Here is a 27993-nt window from a genome sequence, read left to right as displayed (position 1 = left end):
TCGGCGCATCGTGCTGTGCACAGACTATGAACCAAGAGCCGCTGGTGATTGACAGCTGCGCCAGCCCATTTGTGATGTCAGTCCCAATGCAGCGGAGCAATGGAGAACACCCTGCCCCATCGGACTGTAGATATGTCTGCTGGTGTGTACTCAGTTTAACCTATGGATCATGAAATAAGAACATTGCCGGTAATGACTGTATACCGTTACAATGTAAGAATGGGCAGAACACAGCAAGTAGAACACCGCTCTGGTGTTCAGGAAGCTCCTGTGTAAAATCTATACGACTTCACATTTGTGGTCCCACTCTACTCAAGGGAGTAAGTAAATGGCTGAGATTTGTTTCAATTGTACATTTGTTACAAACCACATAAACAAAACAAAAGTTCTCTAATTGCGAATGTACTTCAATTATTGGACATTAAAAATGCATTATTAGCTACCATTGGAGCGATGCCCCTATTGTGGCTTTAGACACCATTTTCCTTGATTTCCGCAGTTTCTGTATGTGTTCTCTAAAACATCTTAGGGGAAATTGACTAAGATGTGTATTCTACTGCACATGTGATGTTGCTATGGGCAACATAAACAGAATCTACTTATTAATTTAGCACCCTAGAACCTTGATGGCTAACCTTGACACTCCAGATGTTTTTAAACTACACATCCCAGCATGCTCGGCTTCAGATTTGCTATTTGGCCATGCTAAATCTGATGCAGAGCATGCTGGGATGTGTAGTTCAACAACAGCTGGAGTGTCAAGGTTAGCCATCAAGGTTCTAGAAGATAGTAGACAGGATCTTATTGGTTGAAGCAGAATACAGTACGAATCAGAGGGAACCAGATTTGTAAGACTCTATGGGGCCCACAAACCACAACCAGGTGACTGTAACTGGTGGGTCCCTAACGCTAAAGGTTCCAATTCAGTGCACGACTGTCGACTTGTGTCCTGGACTTACCTTGGCGTGTCAGGCGGTGGGTGTCGTTAGGTCTGTGCAAGTTCTACAAATAGAATGAGTTCTCGGTACTTCAATGGCTTCCACAGTCCTAAATATCAATCCAACAGAGCACCTTCGGGAAGCGAATGAACTGGGGGGTACGAAGCCTGAATGTGCATCTGGCAAATCTACAGCAAATGCATGATATTATGACAGCATTGAATGTAATCCCTGAGGAATGATTCCAGGACTATAATGAATCAAAGCCTCAAAGAATTCTGGGAGTAAAAATTGAGTGGTGAGGGGACGTATTCAGTATTACAAAGGTGTATGACCGAGTGAGTGTACCTATCTTATTTATCCCAGAGGCATAGTGATTCCACACCAATAGTGTTACGGGCTCATTGGAGACTTTCCTTCCAGTAGCCCTGAGGAAAGTCCCTATAGTCTAAACTGATGTGGATGGGTCATAAGGCTATGCAATGGTTTGCATCGTACATATTAAGCAAAACCGCTACAGAGAAGTGTCTTTGTACATTCTGCATTTATTGATATATAAAAGTCATTACAAAATACACACAAGCTGTTACATTTCAACAAGCACTTCAGTTCCAGGAAAAAAATAAAATAAAAAGATATGGCGCTGTTTACAGGCTAAATGCAGTATTCTCGGTCCCCCCTGTGTCGCTCTCAGACGCTCATCACGCTCAGTATGAACTGAAACAAAACCAACACAAGATCAGTTTAATATACAATCATCAATATTCCTGTATGGAAAATCAACCGCGACATTCACTTATGTCGGAGCACTCCCTAGGTCGACAGGGTCATTAGGTCGACATGGATTTTTTTTTTTTTACTGTTTCTTGAGCAGACATGTGCAGCGGGAGTCCTGCAGTGCCATAAGCTCAGAACTACAGCTTCCTGGCTGGGGTAGATGTATGAAGCAGTGATAAGGGAGGAGAAGTTAGCCAGAGGAGGAGTGGCCCATGGCAACCAATCAGGATGCTCTGTCATTTTAGATTATGCAAATGATAGATGTTACTTCAGTGCTGATTGGTTGCCATGGGCCATTTCTCCTCTGGCTCACGTCTCCCCCCTTATCACTACTTCATACATCTACCCCATTATATGGCAGTGGGTTGGACACAGAGGGCCTTAGTCCGAGATGGACGCTGACGCAGCTGCGAGTGCGCGCACATAGACTGTGCAAAAATATGCAAATCTTGTATCGGTTAGCTCTCATTGCCAAGTAGCCCTACAGCCACAGGAGGGGAGACAACGGCGCTGCAGTTACAGTGCATGGGATCGCAGACACAGGCCAAGACACGCTCGCACACTGTTATGAAGCTCCTGCGCTTTTGCCGCCATTCCTCACCACTTGCGGATTGATACTCAGCAACCCCTGTCCCAAGACCATCGCAGCGAATGCGGCGAGGACGCTCAAGTGCGATAGCACTGCGCTTGTGTACATCACTCAATAATGCCCGAACTGCGGGCTGACACTAAGTGGACAAGCCCATTATGCTGCAAATATTAATTACAGGAAAGCTGAAAGTCTTCCATAATCTACGTTCTACAATGTGACCATTAATTACCTAGGGGTCCATTTACTAAGCCTTGGAGAGAGATAAAGTGGATGGTGTTAAAGTACCAGCTAATCAGATCCTGACTTCCAGGTTACAGGCTGTGTTAGAAGACAGTTGGTACTTTACCTCCATCCACTGTATCTCACTCCATAGGCCCCCATACAGTACATTCTTGTCCGTCTTAATAGAAAATGCATTTCCTGGCATATTGACTAGACCTATATGGCCGAGTGCATGCTGCCCTTCTCTGCTCTCCGCGCAATTCGAGTCAATGCGACCAAATATTCCTACAGTACCAAGCACACCACCATCATATACGCTCAAAACCTACATTACTAGGTCAGTTCTCGCTTTCCGATGTTTGAAGAACAAGACATTTGCGTGTGGTACTCACATCATCATATTGGAAACTCACTATCCCCTGCTGGGCGCCGTCTCTCCTCCTGAACGTATCTGCAAACAAACCAATGGGCTTAGTTCTGATCCGATATAAACGGATCTCCCGGAGGTTCTACCCCCTTCACCAACATACCTGTCAGGGCGCGGAGCTTCACACAGCAAGAAATGTAATCGTCAAATGTTATCCTCCCCTGTGTGCTGTACCGCCGCACAATAACGCTCACTGCTTGGGGGCTCAGGCGGTACCCTGGAACAGATTAGGCAAAAAGAAAGAAATGCATCAGTCAGCATGGACTTTTACACAGCCAACATCTCATTGGCCAGAAGCGCCCTGCTACCCACACCGGAAGCTTAGGACATTTGGGCTTACGTATGTAAAGGACACCAAAATGTACTTGATCTGGGCACTCTATTACAGAACTTTTACCCAAACCAGTTTCATGAAGCATAAATCTCAGCTCATAACTGCCATTTTTCTAACACCGCTGACTGGCTGTTGCATTATCACATTCCACTTTCTCTTTACCAGGCTACATACATCTGGATATTTGTGTTGAATCCTTTTACACTGAGTCTCAAAGAATTCCGTGTATGGCTATAAAGCCCCTTTATCTATCCTTTGGGTGTCATGGGGACAGAGGACAGGTTAAAGTATCGGAACGGATGGCTGTGAGCTCATTCTCGCCAAAAGGACAGCAGTATTGTTCCCTCCAAGTGAGGCAGATTTATTAAGCCGGGTGAAGGGATAAAGGGGCTGGTGATAACGCAGCAGCCAGTCAGCTCAGGACTGTCATTTTTCAAAGCCAGCCTGTAACTTGACAGTTAGTAGCTGATTGGCTGGTGCTTTGCCACTGCCACAAGTGGTGACTCCTACTTGCGAGAAGGAGGCCATGCAACTGGCCGCACCACCGGGAATGTGACGGTCACACCAAGGCACCTCTACCGCTGCATGTCACCATGTCCTTGTATATGTAGTGTTCTCGCTAGGCTGTTTTAGCGGGGCGCTGCGCCCTGCCCGATTTTTAAAGGGCAAAATGCGCCCTGCCTCTCTAGCAGCGCCCCGCTAAAACAGCCTGGTGTCTGCCCCGACACACCGCATGGGGAAGCCCAGCGTCACCGTAGACGGTGATGCCCGGCAGCACAGCGACTTTGGCAGGGAGGGGCCCACCCCCTTTAATGATGTCGCAGCCCGGGCATGCCCCTTTTGTGATGTCGGCGGCCCTGGACCGCCCACAATTGTGACGTCGGTGGGCCCTGTCCGCAAAAAAACCTAGAGTGAACACTAATCTGTATAGGCTAAACATGAATGATGGCTGCCTCTCCTGTACAAACTAAAATACAGCGGTCCAGCATCTCTCCTACTCACCCATGGTCCCCAGGGCTCGCTGCAACTCCATCCCGTCGACGCTCCCACTCCTGTCGGCATCAAATGACATGAAGTTTTGTTTCCATCCATTTAGAACCATCGACAGTTCCTTAAACTCATTAAATCCCATCTTGCCCGACAGGTCCCTCTTATTAGGAAATGTTAAAGAAAGTACGTACATACAGTAGTATCACTCAGCAAGATAATTACATTTATTTATCGCCTTACCGCATTATCTAAGGTTGTAGTCCATACATATTACCAGAAGATGGCGCTAACATTCTATAACCTGTACCGGAAGTATGTGTAATAGATACTATATAAAAGGGCTGCAAATAATACAAACAATATAAAGTCAGATGATCTTTAAGGTAGAGACCCTTGTAGTTAGGGGATCATTCTGATCTACGCCCATTAATGTAAATTTGGGAGGACTAAGAATGCGCATGGTATTTGTGCAGCTCCTCTTTGGTGACTTGCATAGTCTCCATGCCATTCGCAAGGATCGGGGTGGGTGGCGCGGACGGGGGTTGCCCATGGGAAAGGCCAGCATTTTATGGTTATTCCCACAGGTACGTGGGTGGGACGATGTGTGCGGGGGGGTGGGTGGCTGACATCACAGGACATCAGCCACCCGCCCCGTCTGCATCCCGCCATTCGCAAATAGAAGTCCATTCCCACTGACTTATTTGATCTTCACAGCTCACCGAGCCAACCAGAAAGTTGATAAAAGAAAAACAAAAAAAGGAAATACCACCCTATAATAAAAGATACATCCAACATGGCAATCATAAGTCTGCAGGTTTCCAAGTTAAAGGCTGTAAAAAAGATACAAAACAAGTTAAATTACACAAAATTGCAATATTCAGCATTATTGATTTTCTATTGAAGTCCCCGGCGCTGGCTTCTGACAAGCCGGCTGCCGGGGACAGGGATGGGGTGCGGGTGCGCAGGTCCGGGCAGCCACTGATTGACAGTTCAGCGCCACTGCCCGGACCCAGGGAGGCAGTGGTGTTTTTTTTTTTTAAGGGAGCACTACCCATAAGAAAAAAAAACACCTCACCCAGTGGGGAGCGCTACCCCCCAAAGAAAACAACACTGAAGGGGTTAAAGATCTGTCTCTGTACACGTTTTTCGTGACTCGGGTCCCACCGTTCACACTGCAGGCTACATGGGTCGGTGCTTGGCTTGACCCTGGTTGCACAACCCAGGACCCATTTGGTGTGAAAGCTTTAAAAGTCAGTGGCAGATTTCATTCAGTGCCTAGTGTCTGTGGGGTATTTAAGCGGTCATGTGAGCTGCCATACCCAAAAACATACTCACTACACAACAAGTGACAAACTGCTGGTGCTATTAGTCAACAGATTCAAAATATATTTATAAAAAAAAAAAAAAAAAAAAAAAAAAAAAAAAAGGTACTTGCGAGCCTTAGAGACCTGTATCAGAATATTCAAATTCCTTCATTTGCATATTTCTAGGTCCGTAGTTATGCAACTAAACTTTTGTCCGAGATGAGGACATTGGATATGTCAAATACTTTGGATAATTTAATAAAATCTAGATTAGGCCACCCCTTTTCCACATCTTTACTATATGATCAAGTTAGGAAAAATTGATCTTACTACAATAACAACGGGGCTGACCAAGTGGTCCGACTCTACTTCTAATTTATCTATACAGACAATAATTAAAGCTTTAACGACATTGAACAAACCAGTTAAATTTCGTCTTCCTTTGTCGAAATGCAATATAAAATTCTACATAGAGCATACTATACCCCCAAACTTCGATATCTTATAGGTATAGCGGATGATTGACTGTTTTAAGTGTCATCAACCTGACGCTGACATCCTTCATTGTATATGGCAATGTGCAGTGGTACATCAATTTTGGACAGAAGATCAGTCTTATATAAATGATATATTACATATCACATTTAATATTTCCTTGCCTTGGGCCTTGTGGAACTATTACACTGATGGGGACTAGATTGTTATTAGCTAAAATCGCCGCAGTGGCCAAAAAACTATGTTATCTAGGTGGATTAAGACAGCCCCAATCCCACTTTCACTGATGTTACCCAGATTGATTTATGCGTTTCAAATGGAATGGATCGAATGCTCATTAGACTTAAGAGCCCAAAAGTTTTTCGATATTTGGTTGCCACATAGTCGCACTTTATCTAATAACAAAAAAAAAAACACATGCGTGACATAGTTTGCCTATCTACGTGCTACAATATGGCCACACTAGAACAAAATGAAGTATGTGCGTTCATGTTCACTTAAAAAGGACAATTCCCCATTTCAAAATAAAATGACCACAACGAGCGGGGGTCACACACAAGAACATTTCCTGCTCTGCACTTTGCTCCATTGCCTTTGCTTTTTGTTCATATTTTATTAATGAAGATGCTCCATCCTTTTAGATATAACTTTGCCCAGATGATGTTACGCACAGCGGATATTCTGTTACAGTGCCAAGGTCAGCGCTTAGGGCCAGCAGCAAAACTACTCTCAAAATACCGAATAGCTTTATCAAAGTCTATTTTTCAATTTACACACTGACTTCTGGGCAAGACATTTAACCACTTCAGCACAGACCTGGAGTAATTAGAGATCATGAACTACAGGTTGCAATGTTCCAAGTCACATCGGAAGACGCAAAACATCCACCGACTGTCATTGCAGCGCACAAGGGGGCTGCAAACTGCATGAGACTGACAGCAGGTCCGCTGCGATGCGAAGTCCTGTGAGCATCTCACTGGAGCCTGCAAGTCGCACTGGATTTACAAGCAATATGCTCGGACAGGCTTGGCTGAGATCACATGTGATCATGCTGCCTGGGAAAGTCCTGGGCGAAACGCAGGTGACTTCTACAAGGGACGAAGTTGCCTAGTGTATGCTTAACAATACAAGTACACACTCACGTTTATATCCGCCGGACATGCCCGACTGTGTAAGACATCTCTGCAGCTCATCAGCATCGATATTACCATCCTATAATAAAAGGCAACAATTACAGCAGGTTTTACAGCAAGAGATTCAATTGTGCAATATAGAAATACAATATTTGTATGTTTTCCGATAAAATGACAATGTAGGCTATTCCTTACATGCAGTATATTTATTTACAGTTTCTTATATAGCGCACACATATTCCGCAGCGCTGTACAGAGAATATTTGACCATTCACATCAGTCCCTGCCCCAGTGGAGCTTACAATCTATATTCACTATTACATGTACTGTAATAGGGAGCCAATTAACCTACCAGTATATTTTTGGAGTGTGGGAGGAAACCGGAGCACCCTGAGTAAACCCACACAAGCACGGGGAGAATATACAAACTCTGCACAGTTAGGGCCATGGTGGGAATTGAACCCATGACCTCAGTGCTGTGAGGCCGTAATGCTAACCATTACACCATCCGTACTGCCCATGGATGTATATGGATACGTAAGCTATGAATAGATCTCCCAGAGCAGAGTATAAGAGTGGCACAGTGGCAGCACCCAAGGAAAATAGGTTGAGGACCGAGTGAACGGGAGGCTGATTTGCTAATTATACACATGGGTTTTAAGCAACATTGACAGAAGGTGGGCATGGTCAACATCCACAAGGTCGACAAGCTTTCTCAAGTTTTTTTGGGGGGTGTAGACTGACTTGGTTCATGCTTTACTATCCAAGTTGGCATTCCGGTTCACTCGCAAAGGCAAATTCCTTCTCAAATGGACAAAACCATGTGCACTGCAGGTGGGGCAGATGTAACTTGTGCAGAGATATTTAGATTTGGGTGAGTTATTTTGTTTCTGTGCAGGGTAAATACTGACTGCTTTATTCTTACACTGCAATAGAGATCTCACTTTGAAGTAAATCCCCACCCAAATCTAATTCTCTCTGCACAAGTAACATCTGCCCCACCTGCAGTGCACATGGTTTTGTCCATTTGAGAAGGAATTTGCCTTTGCGAGTGCATCAGAATAACCCCCAGAGGGAGAATATAATAGTGTGCCGAGCGCAGTAAGCATGTCAACCTTCTGTGAAAGTCGACCTTTGGTATGATTACCATTTCAAAGTATCAACCTACTCACTGTCGACAGAGACCTTGTCTATCTCTCATACTGTAACCATAGACAAGCAGGGGGACCATCTGTAGGGTACCCAGCTTGACCCTCAGACGAGATCTGTTCCGCAATATAGAGGGGCCCGATAGCAGTAGGAAGTTGGCAGAGGTTGAATGCGCTTTCCAATATACACGCTAAACAGCACATTAGGAATATTAAAGCTGTGCGCTGTCAGGTCACTTCCAAATCAAATGGGAAATTAAGGCAACGTCTATATCGGTCAAAGAAAAGAAGAAGAATGTCTCCCCTTTTCTAATTTCTGTACCCATATTCTGAATATACTACAATAAAAATTTATTGAAGTTAAAAAAAAAAAAATAAAATAAAAAAAGAAGAAGAAGAGAAAGATTAGCTCACCTGGCCGGCAATGGCTGCGAAATAGCTGTACAATGGATCTTGCTGCTGGTACGCAGGACCCCCAGGTGCACCACCATACTGCAAGGAAACAAACATTACAGACAGGTGATGACAGTGTCCCCTCCAAAACACATGCTATTGACAGAATTATTACACTGAGATAAATAATCTATTACTATTCTTGAAGACCTATAGAGAGAACTGAAATGTGTGCCAACCCTCCCACCAGCGGTTAATGAACGAATAAGTAAAGGTTTTTGCTGTGTGTGAAGGACTTCAAAATAGTTCCCATTACTGTACACAATACTCAAACAGGAGGTGTGAACCCAAATCCAAGATCCGATCTAGACAGTACTGCTGCGCACCTCATTGTGCGTCCGACAATTGTAGCCAATTAAAGGCCCAGCCCCTGCAATACAGCACAGCAGCGATGTCCTTCAGAGCAAAGGGCTCAAGCCCACTAGCTGCAATTAGTGCAGACACAGTAGTGTGCATCATTGCCTATCTACTGTGCTGGCAGAAATGGGTCTCTGTCAATCCCCTCCAGGCAAAGGAGCATAGACTGCAGGTTATACAGTGCTCGGCAGCTACTGTACATGTAACACTATACACTGCATAGAGCATTATTATTTATTAACCTCGGTTTATATAGCACAAGCATTGAGCAGCACTCTACAGATAAATATAATAAGACCAGTGTGACAGGTTCCTGCTGTACTCTGGACATGCAGTCACACACTGTGTACTCCCTTTATCAGTGTTGGCGCTCACACCCCATTACTATGAGTCAGCGTAGCAGGATTAGTAACGCACACGTCTGTGTAAATTAGTGCTGAGCCGTTAGTGTTGGTTGCCACACGCCTCAACGGCATTCCAGTGACAATGCCAGCCATCACTAGAACGCTCTATATCACCGGTAAACGTTTGTTTATAGCAACAAGGGAACAATAAAGCTTGACCTGCAAACTGGAAGTTTCAGCATCCTCTACTGTAAGTCAACTTCCTGCAGCAACTGGGCCTTACATTAAATACACATACCCTCCAACTGTACCATTTTGGCAGGTACACTCCTTTTGTTTATGGCCTTTACCTTTTTTTGGGTCTCCAACTGCCCATTGTAAGGATAGGAAAGGGGGTGTGGTCATGCCCCAGTTACCTGTGGCCACGCCCCTTTCTGACTTTGTACCGGTTTTTGCTCTTCAGATGTTGGAAGGTATGAATAATTGCGGCAATCTGATTGGCTGTTTGACCATTTATGTACAATATGAGCAGTGGCAGAACGGGGGAAACACTGCGCTACCCCCACTACTGTTATTGGCCAGGCTCTAACATTTGAACAGAATAGGATTACGGTAGTCTGTTCACGTTATGTGCAGCAGTCAAAAAAAAAAAAAAAAAAAAAAAAAAAAAAATAGATAAACAATGTTGTTGTTTTTTTTATTACTTTAATGATCTTTAACCACCTATATCAGGCATCTCCAAACTGTGGCCCTACTGCTGTTGTAAAACTACCCATCCCAGCATGCCTTGCCATAGTTTCAGCTTTCCCTAATAGCAAAACTGTGGCAAGGCATTATGGGACTTGTGTGACACCCCAGAAACACTGGGTTTCCCTTTTATTTACCCAACGCTACATTGGTGGCCAGTGCAGCTCTATTTACAGAAACTACAGGGGGTTGCTAAGCAACCACCCCTGCAGACACGGCATGCAGCGCAGAGGGACATACCAGCAGGACACTAGGACCCAACACTTTCCCTAGGTGCTGGGACGAGGCTCAGAAAGGGTGCCCGGTGATTGGGGGAAGAAAAAGAGCGCAAAGCTGAAGGGGAGGAGAAAAAAGTGTGTGGCGCAGGAGAGAAGGGTTTTACCTCAAGGGGTGGACGGACAGCGTGGCTGAGGGCAGCAGGAGAGAGATCCGGTCAAGCCAGCGTGCCGCAAACCGTGAGAGAGGGAGAGCCCGGAGTGTGTGACGGCGGCAGCAGCAGCACCCGATCCAAGTCTCGGCGGTGACGGACAGCGGGAGCCAGGAGAAGACCCGGCGGCGCGAGTGACTGGCAGAAGCATCCAGCCGCGTCATTGAACAGCGCCCCCCCGGCATCCAGGAGAGAGAGGGAGAGGCGCCGGGGAACAGTAGCGCCCAAACCGACAGCACGGCGGTGCTGATTGACAGCCACAGGCGAGGGACGCCGGTGGCCACTTGCTGTCAGCAGAGCCCAGGTGTGTGAAGGGGAAGAGTCCCGGCGGCGTGAGCGGTGCCCGCACGAGTGACCGGCCGCAGCAGCACTTCACTCTCATCAGCCCTCCGTCTCCCAGCGTGACAGCACACGCGACCCAAGTGCCCAGCAGCCGTATCCAAGTGCCCAGCAGCCGTATCCAAGTGCCCAGCAGCCCATCTGAGAGCGGACCCAAAGCCCCGTAGTGACCGGCAGGAGCTGGCAACGGCACCGGAATCGCAGGTATTCCACAGATACCCCACTTACACACCACCACTCCTGAGCCAGCCCCTCCACACAGACCCCGTATCTTAGCCCCACGTGGAACTGTTGCTCACTGGAACTTCTCCCACTCACCGAACTAGTGTTTCCCCCCCCTTGGGGCCAATCGGACGTTGTCCAGGCCTGGGATTTGTTTGTCCCGTCAGAGACTGCTATATCGCTCCTGGCGGTATATTGTGGTGCACCTAGGCCGAAGGTACCTTAACTTTAGGGGTAAAGACTGCGCAGTCTAATTAGGGCTGGTATTCTGTTGTTACTTATGTTTATACTGTTATTGCCAAGTTATTTTGCAGAGTATTGTGCGCCCTGCGGTCCAGTGTTTATGGCGGGCCCCAGCGTGCATAGTATTCCCTAGGGTTTTGTGTCACAGTTTAGTGATGTACAGCATTGACCCTCAATTGTTAATCCGTAGTTGTGGGAGTTGTATACCGTGCGAGTTGCGGCCTGCACAATAGGGCCCCATAGCGCCCGGTATATACACCTAATAGATCATTTGACTGAAGTGTTGTTGTATATTTGACTTGATACCCTGTATTACTCTTTAACGGTGACCTCTAAATTAGAGCCTCAAAATAAAGTATTTGTTCACCGTCCTCACGCGTGGTGAACTCCTCATTCCGGCAGTGGGCGGGGTTATTGTCTCTTGGGGTTCCTCGTCGCTTTACCCTCAGAGTTCAGGCGAGTGAAGATTGAAGACCTTCAGAGGAGGCCCGGCCCGGCGAAGACGACGAGTGCCAGGTACCGTTTACCACCCACCTGAGTTTGGCGATATTACACTTGTAGTTTCACAACAGCTGGAGGGCCATAGTTTGGACATGCCTGACCTATATCTTCTGCAAAAGTCAAGCATTAGATCTGTAGGGGCAATGATCTTCTCAAAAGCGGCATTCCCCCCCACATAGAACACTTGCAGAGGCACAAATTACCCAAGCCTGTTGTAGGCCATCAGGAACTTGTGGTAGGCACAATCTTTCCGCTGCAATCCACCAGGCAGAATGAATTGGCACAATGCTGCTCATTAGGAGATTAATCAAATCTTCTAAAGTAGAGGTGTTGCCCATAGTAACCAATCGTGTTTGGATGGTAATTTTATAGACTGTACTAAATAAATGATAGCTAGGATCCCACTAGCTGCTCAGGGGAAACACCTGAAGGTCTTCTAGATCTCGCCATGTGGACAGTGTAAGAAATCATGTATTTATTGGCTTGGTATCTTGATGGATGTTAAACTCTGCCACACAGCCCAAGCCACATATGACACACCATGCCATAAAACCAAAAGGACCTACCCAAAACTGAAGTCCGGGAAAACCCTAATGCTTAACTAGCTGACAAGATACAGCCATTCAAAGGTCAGAGAATTCATGTAATTCTACATACAGTAAGCCCATTTTATGACCTTTATTTACTGCTGGTTGTTGGAGATAATGGGAACACACAAATGTAATCATTAGCCACCCAAAGTCTGCACCTCTCCAAAGGAAGCAGAAAGAAATAAGCAGTAATGCCATTGTATGGGTCACGGATGCGGCCTTATCTAGGAGTCATATTCCAGAAGGTTATTAATTGAATTAAAAAGTGCAACTAAAATAGTGAATGGCTAACATCTCGAAAACCTACTTGGAAAGAGTAAACGACCTTAATGTGAATATTATGGAATAGAGAAGGGTGGGGGGGCATGAAAGAAACTTTCCAGTGTACATGAGGGAAAGAAAAGTTTTAGAACACAAGGACATGCACTGACACTGGAGGTAGATTCAGAGGAAAGTTAAGGAAAGGGTAGTGGACAAGTGAAAGCCTCTCATCAGAGTTGGTAGAGGCTTAAGGCCCCCATACATTAGGTCGACTTGTATGAAGGACAAGTCAGACAGGATTTCCTTGGTAGCTCCCAGGAGGGCTCACTAAGGATTAGGCACTTGATATGCTGCATTTCAAGAGAACATGGGTCATGCAGCAAGACAATGACCCAAAGAACACAAGTCTTACGACCAAGGAATGGTTAAAAAATAATAATAATAAAAAACATTTGAAACGGTCAAGCCAAGGTCCTGACGTTAAATCAATAAAAATGTTGTGGAAGGCCCTGAGTCGAGCAGTCTATGGAAGGAAACCCACCAACGGCTGAAGCGGTTTTGTACGGAGGAATGGGATAAAATTCCTCCAAGCCGATGTTCAGGAGGCCTCAAAAGTCGCTGGTTGGGGGAATCCTCGCCGTCATCCCCCAGAAAATTGAATAGGGCGAGCGGCTGGCGAGGGGGTTAAACATCGAGGATTGCTGGTTTTCTGCGATCCTCGCTGTTTAACCCCCTCGCTGGCCGCATTGAATACTTCCCAAAGTGGATCAGGGAAGCAAGATATGGCAAAGTTGCATAACAGAGGGGGTAGAGAACATGGGATTTAAGAAAACAAAAATGTTCTCAGATCCAGGAGTTGACAATAGGGAGGTGTATGCCAGGCACGGGTGCCGGACGGGTTCCCGACAGTCGTTTACCTGACGTCGGGATCTCGACTGTCAAAACGCAGACAGCCGGGTGTGCGACGCCCACCCGCTATTTTCCTCGTGGGGGTCCACGACCCCCATAGAGGGAGAATAGAAGAGGTGGCTCGCGTGCCCGCAGCGTGGCATGCGCAGCGAGCCTGCAAGGGGATTTTTTGTGCTCGCCATGCTGTCTGACTCCAGGCAGTCGGGACCCCGGGCAGTCGGGATAATGACCGTCGCGATAATGACCGTCGCGATAATGACCGTCAGGATCCCGTACCACACCCGCCAGGCACACCATGGGCATGTTCAGGGCCTTCCACTGGACGGATTTGGATGAGAACTTAAGATGACACTAGGCAGCCACCTCCTGGGTCTGTTGGAAGAGCTGTCAAGCTTAAAACAAGAGAAAAGATAATGTCCAAGTAGTGCTATTTGCACAACCAAACCCGAGCAACGGCGGGTACCTCAGCTAGTCATTAGAGAAAGCACTGGATACATTTTCAGATGGAAGACACAAGCACGAGTTGCCCATTACATTGACCATAGATAGTTTAAATTGGTCCTAGACCACCAACCAGAGGCACCCCAGGGTGCTATGGCACATGGTTTGGGAGCCACTGCATTTGAGACTGGACAAAGCATGGATGGCTAATCAGAGAATTTGCACTTCAATGAGAAAGCCGTCGCTCAGACTGAAAAAGAAAATGCCCCTTCTATATTGCCGTGGAATTGCAAATAGATCGCTAATCGCCATCTACTGACAAATCCATACACAATTCCTGTTTTTTTCCCCCATCTGTGAAAATGTGAGTAGGTCTGAGGCTTCCTCTGCCACTGATACAGACAGGAAGTGGTCAGCGCTGACCTCACAGACTGAATAAATAATTAATCGGAGGAAACATTTTGTTTGCAAATGGACCAAACCCAATTTACACTGCAGGTGGGGCAGATGTAACATGTGCAGAGAGTTACAATTTGGTGGGGTGTGCTCAAACTCAAATCTAAATTGCAGTGTAACATTAAAGCAGCCAGTATTTACCCTGCACAGAAACCAATATAACTCTCTCTGCACATGTTACATCTGCCCCACCTGCAGTGCACATGGATTTGCCCATTTGCTAACAAAATGTGGCCTAGGATCAGGTCTGAATTAGTATCGCAAAGGGCAGCTCTTGCAAAAAGAGCAGCCCTTTGCCAAGCAGCCGGTGCCGGATGAGAGGGTCCCCGCGGGTCCACCTCACCTCCTACCCCTGGGAGCATCCTGCTGCAGATGGCTGAAGGGTTAGGTCTAAATTCAAGTGGGCTTGACCTGTTCACGTGACAGGGGAGGTGAGGGGGCGGAGAGAGGATGAGCAAGGACGTAACAAGGTAGCCTCACAGGCTTGCTTCGCTCGCCACACTTCGGGCACGGTGTATCGCTCTGCTCGCCACCTGGTTACTAAAGGCAACCAGTGGTGGCGTGGATAGTGAAGGAGCAAGGTGCCCGACCCTGCTCTCTGTGCATGAAAGGTCCTTTAGCCGACCAAGATTTAGCAACTACTATGGCTGCAGAGACTTCCGGGCACTTCTGCCCTGCACCCGGAAGGGGAAGTTGGTGTTGCTAGGGAGGAGGAGGTCACCGGGTCTGGGCAGGTTTGTGTATAGATCCACATCTGTTTTGTGGGTAGGATATGTTGTTCGGTGAGGGCGGAAGTAGTTTGATGCCCTCACAGCATTTTTTTTACTTTTCATAGGTGTAGGTTATTTTATTGCATCTGGATTGTACACGCGCCACAGATTTATATTCCCCCTCCAGTTATACGTGGACCCAGTGCATGATGGGAAAACTCACAAAACAGATGAGGTTCTAGCAGCAACTGTCCAGGCAGCAGGTGAAGGGTAGTGCGGGGCAGCAGTATGCAAAAGGCTTCTATACGGTAACGCCCCAAGCATCTGGTGTTACCCTCTGTGGCAAAAAAAATGTGACGGTCGGAGATTGATACAGGGGTTTTACCGCATTTTGTGTTTCATAAATCCCGGTCTCAGAGAGGAAGAAATAAGCTCAATCTAGTTTAAAGTGAAATGCTGAAAGCAAATCATGCAGTAAACTTTTGATTTAATGAAACCTTTAAATGACTGTCCCGGTTCATGTGTACACCAATATATATATAAAAAATTTAGCACCTTAGGCCAGGTACCAGAGAGCATCGTGGAAAGCATAAAAATGTAATGCAGCTATTATCAGGAAAACTGCCCTTTGCAGAACTAATTGCATATGTTAGTACATACCAAAATGGGGGGTCATTAACATCCTGCAGTAGGCCGCATCATTAACGATATTGAGAATACACACAAAGCAAAATTACTAACAATACCGCACAGAAGGCCCAAAATGAGCAATATGATTTGTAATATCTCATAGGGCATACATACGTAGAGATGTGTGCTAAGCAATTTAGGTAAGGCGATTTCCGGGTGTCCAGATCTCCCATGGAGAGCACATACACATGCAGAGATGTGTGCTAAGCAATTTTGGAAAGCAAAAAAAAGGCCGGGTAGTGGTTCAGAATGATAGATTGCAATCAGTATCTATCATTCTGTACACACAGAGATTTGCAGTCACTTGCTAAACAATTTGACTAAATTTTGACTGCATACACTGACTTAGTTAGCAGGAGATATTTAATCTCTTGGGGTATACACACGTTGAGATCTGTGCTTGCTTTCCAAGCAATCTAGTCAGATTGCTTAGAAAATAGCACAACATCGCTCTGTGTGTATGCCCCTTTAGTGTGTACGTGGCTTTAGGTGACACAATAGATCGACTGACAACACAAATTCCCAAGGATACCTAGAAAACATGCACTGTTACAGATCCCCTAAATTAGGCCGAGGTATGGCATGCAGGCCCACATGAGATAACTTGGCAACTCCTCACCAGGCTCCCCGGGTGCAAGATCGCATGCGGTCATTTTGCATACGATGTACCGCGCATCGGATTAGAGTTGTAAGCATATAATGTAAACTTTGCACCTGATTATCGACCCGATACGTGGAAATCGTATAGCAAAGGGTCATATCGTACTAGTTTATGACCATCTTTATGGTTCAATAAGCACAGAGTCTGAGAAACACTGATACAGGAATAACTCTAGATTGTGGACCTGAGTGATGGCTGCCCAAGGAGTGCCCCAGACAGAGTTAAAGGGTCAGTGAAATAGAACACAACCATTAGTAACTAGCAAAGCAATCAAACGTGCTCATTTTAAAAAGCATGATTTGCACACTGGGTCATTTTTACACACACACACACACACACACACACACACACTGAGCTTAGCTTAAATGATTTGCACACTGGATCATTTTTACACACACACACACACACACACACACACACACACACACACTGAGCTTAGCTTAAATGATTTGCACACTGGATCATTTTTACACACACACACACACACACTGAGCTTAGCTTAAATGATTTGCACACTGGATCATTTTTACACACACACACACAATAGGAAGCAACAATAAAACCTTGCATAAGGGAAGGAAGGAACCCCCTCCCCCTGCACCTTAGCAGCAGCACATAATGGATGTACAAGAGACCAGCCTAGTTACAGTCCCCAGGGTCCTGCAGAAAGCAGATAACTGCAGAGCAATCGCTGTCCTTACAGTGCACCCACAAACTACCCCTTTATATCACCCTAGTAGCCCAACATTACAACCCCGAGCCCCTGCGCGCAGATGACTTACCCCAGCCTGATAATAGCCCCCTCCAGCTCCTGGATAAGCCATTACTGCAGCAAGAGTTCAGAATGCACAATGAGAATGTGGATCCGGCCGGTGACCTCACTCTGGTAACTAGTACCGCTAAGCCCCGCCTACTCCTCCCTGCACTGAGAAGTGGGCGGGGGCCGCATTCCTCCGCCAGCCCCATCACCAGGGATTTCCCTAGTTTTCTGATAGCTGCATGTTATCTCCTGCTGTTCCTCTCACACACACACAAAACACGCAGAGAGAATGTAAAATACAGCAGGATTTACGCACAGTACAGCTCAGTTCAACTCAACAACACTGCTGTTATGTGATCATCACATTTTGGGGTGTAAGCCAGTATTGGGAGGAACAGTCCCTTTTTTGCTTTTATAACTCCCAAGAAGTCACTGGCTAGTCATCCAGCATCCTGTGAAATTTGTTTTGCATTGTTAGCAGCAGTGATGTATAGGGCAAGGTGCATTAACACTTAAAAGACACCTATACGCTTGTGCTAAGTATCGCACGCAGCCTCATATACGGTCTCATTTGCCTTCGATGTATCATATGTGATCCTAGTCATGGCAGCGGGATAAATCGGGTCATTGTGGCAGCCATGATTATGTCCGGATACAATCGGGATTCGGACATAAATCACATACGATATGACACTTTTCACACAATTTATCGTCCCCATTGGTTGAAATCATGTAAAAAAGGGCCATATCGCACTAGTGGCTACTTAGAGGGGTATGGGTAAAAACCGGACCAGGACAAGACCCCCGGACCGGACATACAATTCTGCAGTCCGGAGCTTGTAGCGTCCGGTCCGGGGGGTGTCTTGTCCGGGGGTGTCCTGTCTGGGGGGGCTGCCTGTGACATCTGTCACCAGGGGGAGGAGGAGGGGTAGAATAAAGCCTCCCTGTATGCAGGGCCGGTGCCACCACTAGGCAGCTCTAGGCATTTGCCTAGGGCGCCGGCACCTGGAGGGCGGCAGTTCGCCCCTCACCCCCAGCACTGTGGTACCTGTGTAAAAAAATAATGCCTCCCTGTATGGTCCGGGCATGTAGCAAAAACTGGACTGTCCGGACCACAGGGGGAGGCTGTAATCTCCCCTTCCCCATATCCCTAATTATAGCTATCACAGGGCCCCCCCCCGGACAAGACACCCCCCGGACAAGACACCCCCCGGATGGGACACCCCACGGACCGGACACCACAAGCTCCGGACTGCAGATTGTGATGTCCGGTCCGTGTCCGGTTTTTACATAGTCCCCATTACCGTAAACCCATGAGCTTCTGCAGCATTAACCCTGAGAGGAATCCAGTCAGACATCTCTCATGGTGGCAGGATGGACCAATGTTAACAATGCAGCTAACCTCTGAAAATGACATTCAATAGTTTCCCCGTTTGTGGGGCTGAATAAGCCAGGTCTTCAGGTGACGTCAGCGGCCCTCCCTACCAACAGCCAGGGAACACCCAGAAAATGCCGGAATCACAGGTGTATTAGGAGCCTGTGATTGCACAGAGGGCTCGCGCATGCGAACTGCGGACCATACACATGCGTGGTCCTCTGATGATCGGCAGGGCTGAATCGGGCCCACAGCCCAGTGCTGTATTTGTATACTACTGTATAGAGTATATAATATATTCTTTATATTATGCAACCAATATGAACCATTAGGGTACAGATTATAAAGTGATATTTGCATTTTGTTTTTCAAAAATGACCATGGGCCAGATGCACTAAGCTTTAAAAGTGATAAAATGGAGAGTGATAAACAGCCAGACAATCAGCTCCTACCTGTCATTTTTCAAACCCAGCCTGTGACATGGCAGGTGGGAGCTGATTGGCTGGCTGTTTATTACTCTCCATTTTGTCACTTTTGAAGCTTGATACATCTGGCCCACAATCTTCTTTCCTAAGGAATTGAACACAATCACAATGCTGACTGATAAATTATACTTTATTTTTTATAACTGCCATTATATCACTTTTATTGATAGGGGCCCCCACAAGTTTGTTGTCCAGGGCCCCACAGACCTTAATTCAGCCCTGGGAGATGTGGGGTATTAATTACCTGAACCCTGGTCTTATAAAACATCGGGAACATGGACCCCCCCTGTGCAGCTGCCATTGCCCCCTCAACTGCTGCATGAACGAGGGGGAGGTTATTTGTGTGGGAGACAGGAGGAGTATGGGGCCACTACTCTGGGCAGGGCCACAGCATAAAAAAATATTCAGTGGCTGACAGGTGGCCTCACAGGTGCGTGCGTCAGCCTACCTGGAATCTTCCCTGTAAGATCTTTGGCCAATCCACCCCTGGTCCCAGCTCCTACAGATCGTGTGTACCATCCCCCATCCACATTCACTTCCATAAACCCAGCTGCACCCTCACTAGGCATGGCCATCTGCGTTGCCTCCATCAGTGGTTACCATGGTGATGAGACAGAAACCTGGCTGCTGCTACTGTTACTGTGCAAGATCTGGGTGCAGTGCTGAGCTGTGAATGGCAGCTTAGCCTGACCAAGAGGCGGGACATCCTATTCCCGGGTCTTACACATAACATACAGCACAACTCTGGGCCTCATTTAATAGGGACCTGCCCTGGTCTGAAATGGGGCGGAGCCATTCGAGAGGTGGTCATAGGCTGGCTGACAGCCTAGCAACCCTGTTCGCAGCCTAGCAAACAGACCCTAAGATTTACAAAAAAAGGGTGTTTAATATAAAATATACTCAATCCTGCTCAGTGGACACGATTTGTTGAATTGTAGTGTTCCATGTGTCAGTAGTGTGTGTGCTGGATATTGCGTGTGTACTGTAGATTACTGGACACTGTATACAAACATTAGCAAATGTGTTATACTGTACTGTAGATTCTATATTATAGAATATCATTGTATGCATTCAATACAATGGAATGTGTGTCATTACTAAATAGCTCTACTGTTAATCTTGTATTCCTGTGGTGAAATGTGTCAGCATTCTCCTTAGGTATTTATCCCAAGTATGTTTAAATGCAATTACTGTTGTTGTTTTCCTATATATCTCGTTGAAGTTAGGTTAAGAACTCTATAATTATTCATTATTATGCTGTTTGTGTAGTTTGAGGCAAGTTGCATTATATATATATATTGTGTAAGCTGCATTACGGTGTGTGGCATAATGTGCAATGCGCATTATAGTGTGTGGCAAAATGTGTAATAGGCATTACAGTGTGTGGCATTATGTGTAAGGGGCATTTCTATAAAGCTCATACACACTTAAACAGTGTTTTTCAACCACTATGCCGTGGCACATTAGTGTGCCTTGTGCTGTTCTCAAGTGTGCACCCGGATCTAGAGATGCCCAAACGAGTTTTACAGCCACCATCAGTTCAACTGTAATTAATTGATCTCTTCTATTCATGTAAAGGGCAAATGTATTTTATTTTTGTTACCTGTGGGGACCAGTGTGATTGTTTTTTTATATGGGGGCCAATAGGTTTGTTTTTTTCCTGTGGGGGCCAATGTATTTTGACCTGTGGGTATCTCATGGTGTGCCTTGGCAATTTTAAAATCTTATTTAGTGTGCCGCAAGGTAAAAAGGTTGAAAATCACTGCACTAGAATATAAAGTGAAAGATATCTTTCAGAATGGCTGAAAGATATCTTTCACTTTATATTCTAGTGTGTATGGGCTTTATAGTAATGCCCCTTACACATAATGCCACACACTGTAATGCCTATTACACATTATGCCACACTATAATGCGCATTCTATAATATAGAATATCTACATTACTGTCTCACAGTGCTGAGGTCATGGGTTCGATTCCCACCGTGGCCCTAACTGTGCAGAGTTTGTGTATTCTCCCCGTGCTTGTGTGGGTTTCCTCCGGGTAATCCGGTTTCCTCCCACAACCCAAAAATATACTGGTAGGCTAATTGGATCCCAACAAAATTAACCCTAGAATGTCTTTGTGTGTGTGTGTACATGTGGTAGGGAATATAGATTGTAATCTCCACTGGGGCAGGGACTGATGTGAATGTTCAAATATTCTCTGTAAAGCGCTGCGGATTATGTGTGCGCTATATAAGAAAGTAAGAAACTGGTAATAAATACATAAATATCTTTCACTTTATCTTCTAGTGTGTGCACTCAATATTGTTAAGGATGTGCGGATGACGGCCAGGCTGCAGCAGTACTGCCATCGCTCCCCCAGCCCCCACTCCCGCCGACGCTCATAGTATGTATACACTTGCCGACGCTCATAGTGTGTATGTTGGCATCAGCGGGTTATCCTAGTGTGTGTGGGGCTTTAGGAGGAAATATGACAGATAATGTCAGGGGCATGAATCAGGAAGGAAAATATTGATTGAGGGAGGGAGGGAGAGGAGGGGGGGGGGGCAAACCTGTTTCTTGCTTAGGGCCCTATGAGGACTAAATCCGTCTCTGGACTTTGGTTTCAATTCCATGTATTATATTACATCAGAACTACGGTACCTTGGCTCCATAACTGGCTCTTTTGTTATACAGCATGTGCTAGCCTACACCCCCATCTCCGCTTCTTTCTAATTGCTTGCGAGCCAAGTTAATGACCCGGACGTTCATAGGTCTCCTCTATAAATAAGATAAGAGTTTACCTCTGTGTCCAGGGAACAATAAAAGTGTCACATGAGCAGGTCATGCACAGGGAGAGGCGACAGTGCACAGCAAGTGCCACAGGTTGTAGATACTATGTAGTGCAATGAAATAAAGGGCGTGAATTGGTAAAAGGGAATATAGTGCAGGGTCTCCTTCCATATCTGTCACCTCTACACATGGAAGGCAAGGGAAACCGACATTCATCCGCGTGTGAAACCATTGACCTCATAGAGACACACCCTGCATCGCTATGTAGAAGAAACAGGATGAATATTTCCTGATGCACAGTGTAAACCCGTGCACACATAGGGCGATTCTTTTAAACGATTTTGACTACATAGTCAAAATCGCTTACAAGGCTTGCCTGAATCGCTCTGTGTGTACACAGCGGGCGAAAGAGATGCAGGGCCCCGCAGCGACGCTGTCACCTGGGCCAAATAGACACTGCAGGCAAGAATATTTTGACTAGACACTGCAGTGTCTATTTGAATGTACACGCGGGATGCTGCTGGGGATCAGGGCTGCCATCAGGGGGGTGCTAAAGGGACAACTGGCCCGGACGCTCTGACAGAAGGTAGGGCCCAGGCAGCAGCCCGCCAGCACCCCTTTCACTGCAGCCTCCCACGGGTCATCTGGCCACCATCCCCCACTACACAGTGGCGGTCCTCCGCAGCCCGCCGCACATACACAGACCGCAGGTCAGGCCGGAACCTCCTGCTGCCCACTGCCGGGGGGACATTCACAGGCTGTCCAGCGGGCAGCAGGAATGCTGGGACCCCATGCAGTAGGCCCCCACTGCACAATGATGTCACACAATGTATTATCACTTTAATACACCAGAGGGAGGTGGGATGAGGCCCGGGATTTTGTCAGTCCTGGGCCCCACAATTTCTCGCTTAGTCACATTCTCCCAGCTAGTGCCCCGTGTGCAGGGCCGGATTATCAATGGGCCTGATGGAGCTACAGCTCCAGGCCCACTCTCCAAATAGGCTCATTTTGTAGCTGAGTCCAACGAGCCCAGCCCCGCGTCGCTAGCCACCCAGGAACCAGAGATACCGCCAGGCAAACCTGGAACGTTTTTCACTGGTCCAAAATCATTCAAAGTCTACATGTAAATGGGTCAGTTGGTTCCGAAGATATAGCTGGTGGTTTAAAGGAGGACGGGGGTGGTTTTCTCTCCCCCTCACACCACAAAATGCAGGGACTAGGCTGGTGTAAAAGGGGCCAGTCCGGGAATGTCCCTGTATGATCCTGGGACCATATTCCCGGGTAAATCCCTGCATTTTCTGGTGTGAAAGGGGTATTATTTCAAATAGCCGGGACACGCAGTGTTCTGAATACAGCTGGGCAGCCCCCTACTCTCTGCCCAGCTGTCAATGGCTGTCATTTCTGCCCGGCGGCGGCTGTCCCCCAGTTACCGCGAGCATGTATTCCCCCATGGCAATGAGCATGTACTCCCAAATGGCAATGAGCATGGAACCCCTGGAAATGAACATGTAGGTAAGAAATATTTACGTAGCATAATTTTTAATAGGCATTATGGTGTTTGGCATAATACGTAATGGAGATTATGGTGTGTGGTTTAACATGTAATGGCCATTATGGTGTAAATTTGGTGCGCAATGCCCCTATTTATGAAGCATATTGTGCATTATTGCTCAATCTGTTTGGTATAATGTAGGCATGTCCAAACTATAGCCCTCCAGCTGTTGTGAAACTACAAGTCCCATCATGCATTGCCACAGTTTTGCTATTAGGGAATGCTAAAACTATGTTAAGGCATGCTGGGTTGTGTAGTTTCAGTGGAGGGCCACTGTTTGGACATGCCTGGTATAGTGTGTATTTTGGCTCAATCCATGTGGCAAAATGTGAATTTTGCCTTAATCTGTGTGGCATAACGTGAATTTTGACTCAATCTGTGTGCCACAATGGGAATTTTGGCTCATTCGATGTGAATTTTGGCTCAATCCATATAGCATAATGTGCTATATGGAGGCAAGCACTGTATAAGGGGGTTACTATTGTGTTGCATAATTTGTATCGCTTCTCGGCCTTTTGGCTAAGATCAAGTGTAGTATCTGTTCTTATCAGTTGGTATGGACTGGCCTCTGGCAGAGAATAGAGAAAGGTGAGACTTAGTAGCTGCTCTGATGGGCGGAGGGTGTGGGACCCCTCTGTTTTTTCCCGGGAGTAGTGAAAAGTCTCACTAAGTATCTTCACCTCTGCCAGTGGTAGGAGGCTCCGTAAACCCACTGGTAGGAGGGGGGGAGAAACACTGGGCTTAGTAGTTTGACTCTCTTGACGGGGTTTGTAGCCCCCGAAGGATGAGACAGCGAAAGGCTCAGTCTAGTATCCATTCCCAGGGAGCGGAGAAAGGCTGGGACGGAGTAGATGGCTCCTGTTCCAGAGGTTCGTAGCCTCTGATGGGGAGACCGCGAAAGGCCCAGCTTAGTACCTTAACCCTGGGAGCGGAGAAACACTGGGACTGAGTAGATTGCTCTTCCGGAGGGGGTGCAGCCCCTAAGGGAGTCTTTCGAAAGGCCCAGTGGAGTACCCATTCCCATGCCAGGGGCTGGAAAGTGCCTGCTGTTGAGACGGAGAAACACTTGGTCGGACGCTGACTGGCTGGCTGCCTGGAGTCCGAGGCTGCACTGTGCCCCCGGGGAAACTCGGGGGTGCCGGACATGCACGGGTGATCCCAAGTCACCTTGCACGAATGGCACTTGCACTGCGCACTTCCCTTTAGGTTAGCGCTTCACGTCCTTACCCTGTCCTTTTGGATGGGGTAGGACAATTTTTCACACCCCCCCCGGCCTTCTGGCTAGGGCCTTATTCTTTTCTTTTTATGATTTGCACGTTTTGCACTTCACGTTTTTCGTTAGTTTGTCACGTTTTTTCATTTGGGTAGTGCGGCTGTCCCTAACAGGCCTTCCGTTCCCCAAACGTGACTGGGACTCTTCACCTTTTGGGGAGAGTCCCGGTTCCCTCGAGGGCAACCCCGAGCCGCAAGGCGGAGGGAAGCCTAAGTCGGGTCTCTCCAAAGCACGGGCTGCGGAGGACCCACCGTCCGAAACCCTTCCGGGGGTGGAGGAAACGCGGGTCCCTCTGAGCTTCGGCGAAGAGGACCCACCGATCCCTTTTTTCCCTTCCTCGGCCTTATGGTTGAGGGGGGTCAGGGGAACCATGGGGCCTTTCTCCTTTGGGAGAGGGCCCACACGTTCGTACGGCTGCCCCCTGTGCACGCGTTTAGTCACGTCACTGGTGGTGGTGGGAGCACACCTCGGGCTCCCTGAGTTTCTTCAAACTCATCTATCACCCAGCAGCACAGATCACAGCAGCAGCCAGAAACACATACCTCCCAACAGTCTCTATTTTAGCGGGACAGTCCCGATTATTAGGGCCTGTCCCGCTGTCCCACCCGCGGGTGGCAGTGTCTGGTGGTGAGGGGGGGCTGTTGGGAGTCCCCCCTGTCGGCTGCTAAGCAGCGGGGAATAAACGCTGTGCGTTCCCGCAGCCAGGGGGCTGGGGGCATGGCTAGAGGCTCACAGAGCCTCTGGGTCATGCCCCCATAGCGGCAAAATGGGGGCGTGGCCTCGTGGGAGAGCCGCGATTATAGGCCACGCCCCCGGAATTAGGCCACACCCCCGAAATTTCGGCGCGCATCAGAAGTGTCCCGTTTCCGGCAACAAGAAAGTTGGGAGGTATGGAAACAACTCTTAAATGGGGACAGGGAGCAGCAGTATGGGTCATTGGGTTGACCCACCAAAGGTTGACATGTATTAGGTCGACCACAGAACATGGGTTAGGTTAACACCTCAAATAGGTCGACATGCTTAAGGTTGACATGGATGGAAGGTTAACACAAGCATTAGGTCAACAGTGTCTAGGTCGACAGTCAAAAGGTCGACATGGTGTTTTCACTTTGTTGTCCCGAATGTCGACATAGTAGACATGAACACTGTATCAGTGCACTGCGTCCCCTCTCATGGCTTGCTGCAAGCTCCATGCTTCGGGCACGGTGCCTTGCTACACTCGGCACACTATTTCAGTCTCCCTCTACGCCCTAGTGGATGGTAGGGCATGAAATACCACCTGTCGGCACATGTCGGCTAAAACATAACAGTGAAAAACCCATGTTGACCTTTTGATTGTCAACCTAGACACTGCTGACAATGCTTGTCTCACCCTATCAACTGCATCGACCTTAAGCATGTCGACCTATTTTATGGGTCGACCTAATCCATGTTGACCTTCAGTGGTCGACTTAATGCATGTCAACCTTTTTTTTTGTTGACTCAACGACCGTATACCCTGCAGGCATCCCAGGCCCAGTAGCAGCCACTTCCCCTGCAGCTTAGAGATGACCATCGATGATTCCCCATCAATGGTGAAAATATTGCATAAATTATTTTTTTTTCATAGCCAAGGGGCCAGGACATGGAGCATAGATGCGCCCCCAACACCCGTAAAGCCCTGCCCCCACGAGCCAATCAGTCAAATAAAAGGAATGGTCATTGATAGTTACAAGGTAAAACCATCAATGGTCCTACATCACATCAGCAATAAGGGAAGTAAGGAGAAGGGAGCCTGTGCAAGGGGTGTCAGCGGTGCCACTAATGGAAGGGGGTAGGCTGTGCCTGGAGCAGTAAGGTAAGAGATGAGAAGGGAGTCTGTATAGGGGGTCAGGACTGCTAATATAGGGGGGGTGTCTGTGCTTGGAGCAGTGGGGGGAGAGTGGAGACGGGAGCCTGTGCAGGTGAGGGCGGGGAGGTGCAGAGAATGGGGAGGCAGAGCTTGGAGGAGTGAAGGAACAGAAAGGAAAGGGAAACTCTGGGTGCCACAAACTAGGGGGCAGGGGCACCAGTGGTTGACTGGTCTCCGGTAAAATGGAGGGGGTGTGGCCACGCCGCTGTATAAAAACAACAACAAAAAACTGGAATTTGTGCTGGGTGCTGCGGCGGCAGCCAGTCACCTCTCTCACCACTGCCTGCAACAAGGGAGGGAGTGGGAGCCAGGCTCCTCCAGCAGACCCGGGCCTGAGTAAAAAGTACCACCCCCTTCCTCAACGCCACTGGGCAAGGGTGACTGAGCCTGTGGGGGAGAGTGGGAGCATTATCAAGCTTTACAGCCCAGGTCCCACTGCTGCCCACTGTCAAGCTGAGGAGGCTAAGGTTTGGAATGCATGACCTAGGTAATTGCCTAGTTTGCCTATGCCTAGGGCCGGCTCTACTTGGTATCATTAGATATTACAGATCTGGAGGGTGTCAGGAAAGTATGCTAGGCCTGGAATGGTGTGGACAGTATACTAGGCTTGGAAGGGTGAGGATAGTATACTGAGCTTGGAAGGGTGAGGACAGTATACTGAGCTTGGAAGGGTGAGGACAGTATACTGAGCTTGGAAGGGTGAGGACAGTATACTGGGCTTGGAAGGGTGAGGACAGTATACTGGGCTTGGAAGGGTGAGGACAGTATACTGGGCTTGGAAGGGTGAGGACAGTATACTGGGCTTGGAAGGGTAAAGACATTATACTGGGCTTGGAAGGGTGAGGACAGTATAATGGGCTTGGAAGGGTGAGGACAGTATAGTGGGCTTGGAAGGGTGAGGACAGTATACTGGGCTTGGAAGGGTGAGGACAGTATACTGGGCTTGGAAGGGTGAGGACAGTATAATGGGCTTGGAAGGGTGAGGACAGTATAGTGGGCTTGGAAGGGTGAGGACAGCATACTGGGCTTGGAAGGGTGAGGACAGTATACTGGGCATGGAAGGGTGAGGACAGTATACTGAGCTTGGAAGGGTGAGGACAGTATACTGAGCTTGGAAGGGTGAGGACAGTATACTGGGCTTGGAAGGGTGAGGACAGTATACTGGGCTT

General features: G+C 47.5%; 1 protein-coding gene and 1 pseudogene across 1 annotated transcript; one reads left to right on the top strand and one right to left on the bottom strand.

The window, feature by feature from the left end:
* Nucleotides 1–1463: 1463 nt before the first annotated feature.
* Nucleotides 1464–17647, bottom strand: SRI (sorcin). The gene is made up of 8 exons (XM_083189407.1): nucleotides 17494–17647; nucleotides 8775–8852; nucleotides 7222–7291; nucleotides 5067–5110; nucleotides 4293–4440; nucleotides 3060–3173; nucleotides 2922–2980; nucleotides 1464–1655 (listed from the first exon to the last, which is right to left on the bottom strand). Exons 1-8 carry the CDS (start codon nucleotides 17533–17535, stop codon nucleotides 1629–1631), a joined length of 582 nt encoding a protein of 193 aa, XP_083045533.1. The 5' UTR covers nucleotides 17536–17647; the 3' UTR covers nucleotides 1464–1628.
* A 6512-nt stretch (nucleotides 17648–24159) lies between these two features.
* Nucleotides 24160–24295, top strand: LOC146006080 (U2 spliceosomal RNA; annotated as a pseudogene).
* The last annotated feature ends 3698 nt before the right edge of the window (nucleotides 24296–27993 follow it).

The sequence above is a fragment of the Crinia signifera genome, chromosome 5 (genome assembly GCF_055691185.1).
Source record: "Crinia signifera chromosome 5, ASM5569118v1, whole genome shotgun sequence".
NCBI classification, from domain to species: Eukaryota; Metazoa; Chordata; class Amphibia; order Anura; family Myobatrachidae; genus Crinia; species Crinia signifera.
Note: the sequence above shows the minus strand (reverse complement) of the source record. Positions and strands in the feature narration are given on the sequence as shown.

Excerpts from the sequence above, each read along its gene's own strand:
- SRI (XM_083189407.1), bottom strand. The coding sequence starts at position 17,535 with ATGGCTTATCCAGGAGCTGGAGGGGGCTATTATCAGGCTGGG. Across the intron at positions 7,292-8,774 it reads TCGCAGCCATTGCCGGCCAG|GATGGTAATATCGATGCTGA; the intron begins GTGAGCTAATCT and ends CTTTTATTATAG. Across the intron at positions 3,174-4,292 it reads GCGAGCCCTGGGGACCATGG|GGTACCGCCTGAGCCCCCAA; the intron begins GTGAGTAGGAGA and ends AATCTGTTCCAG.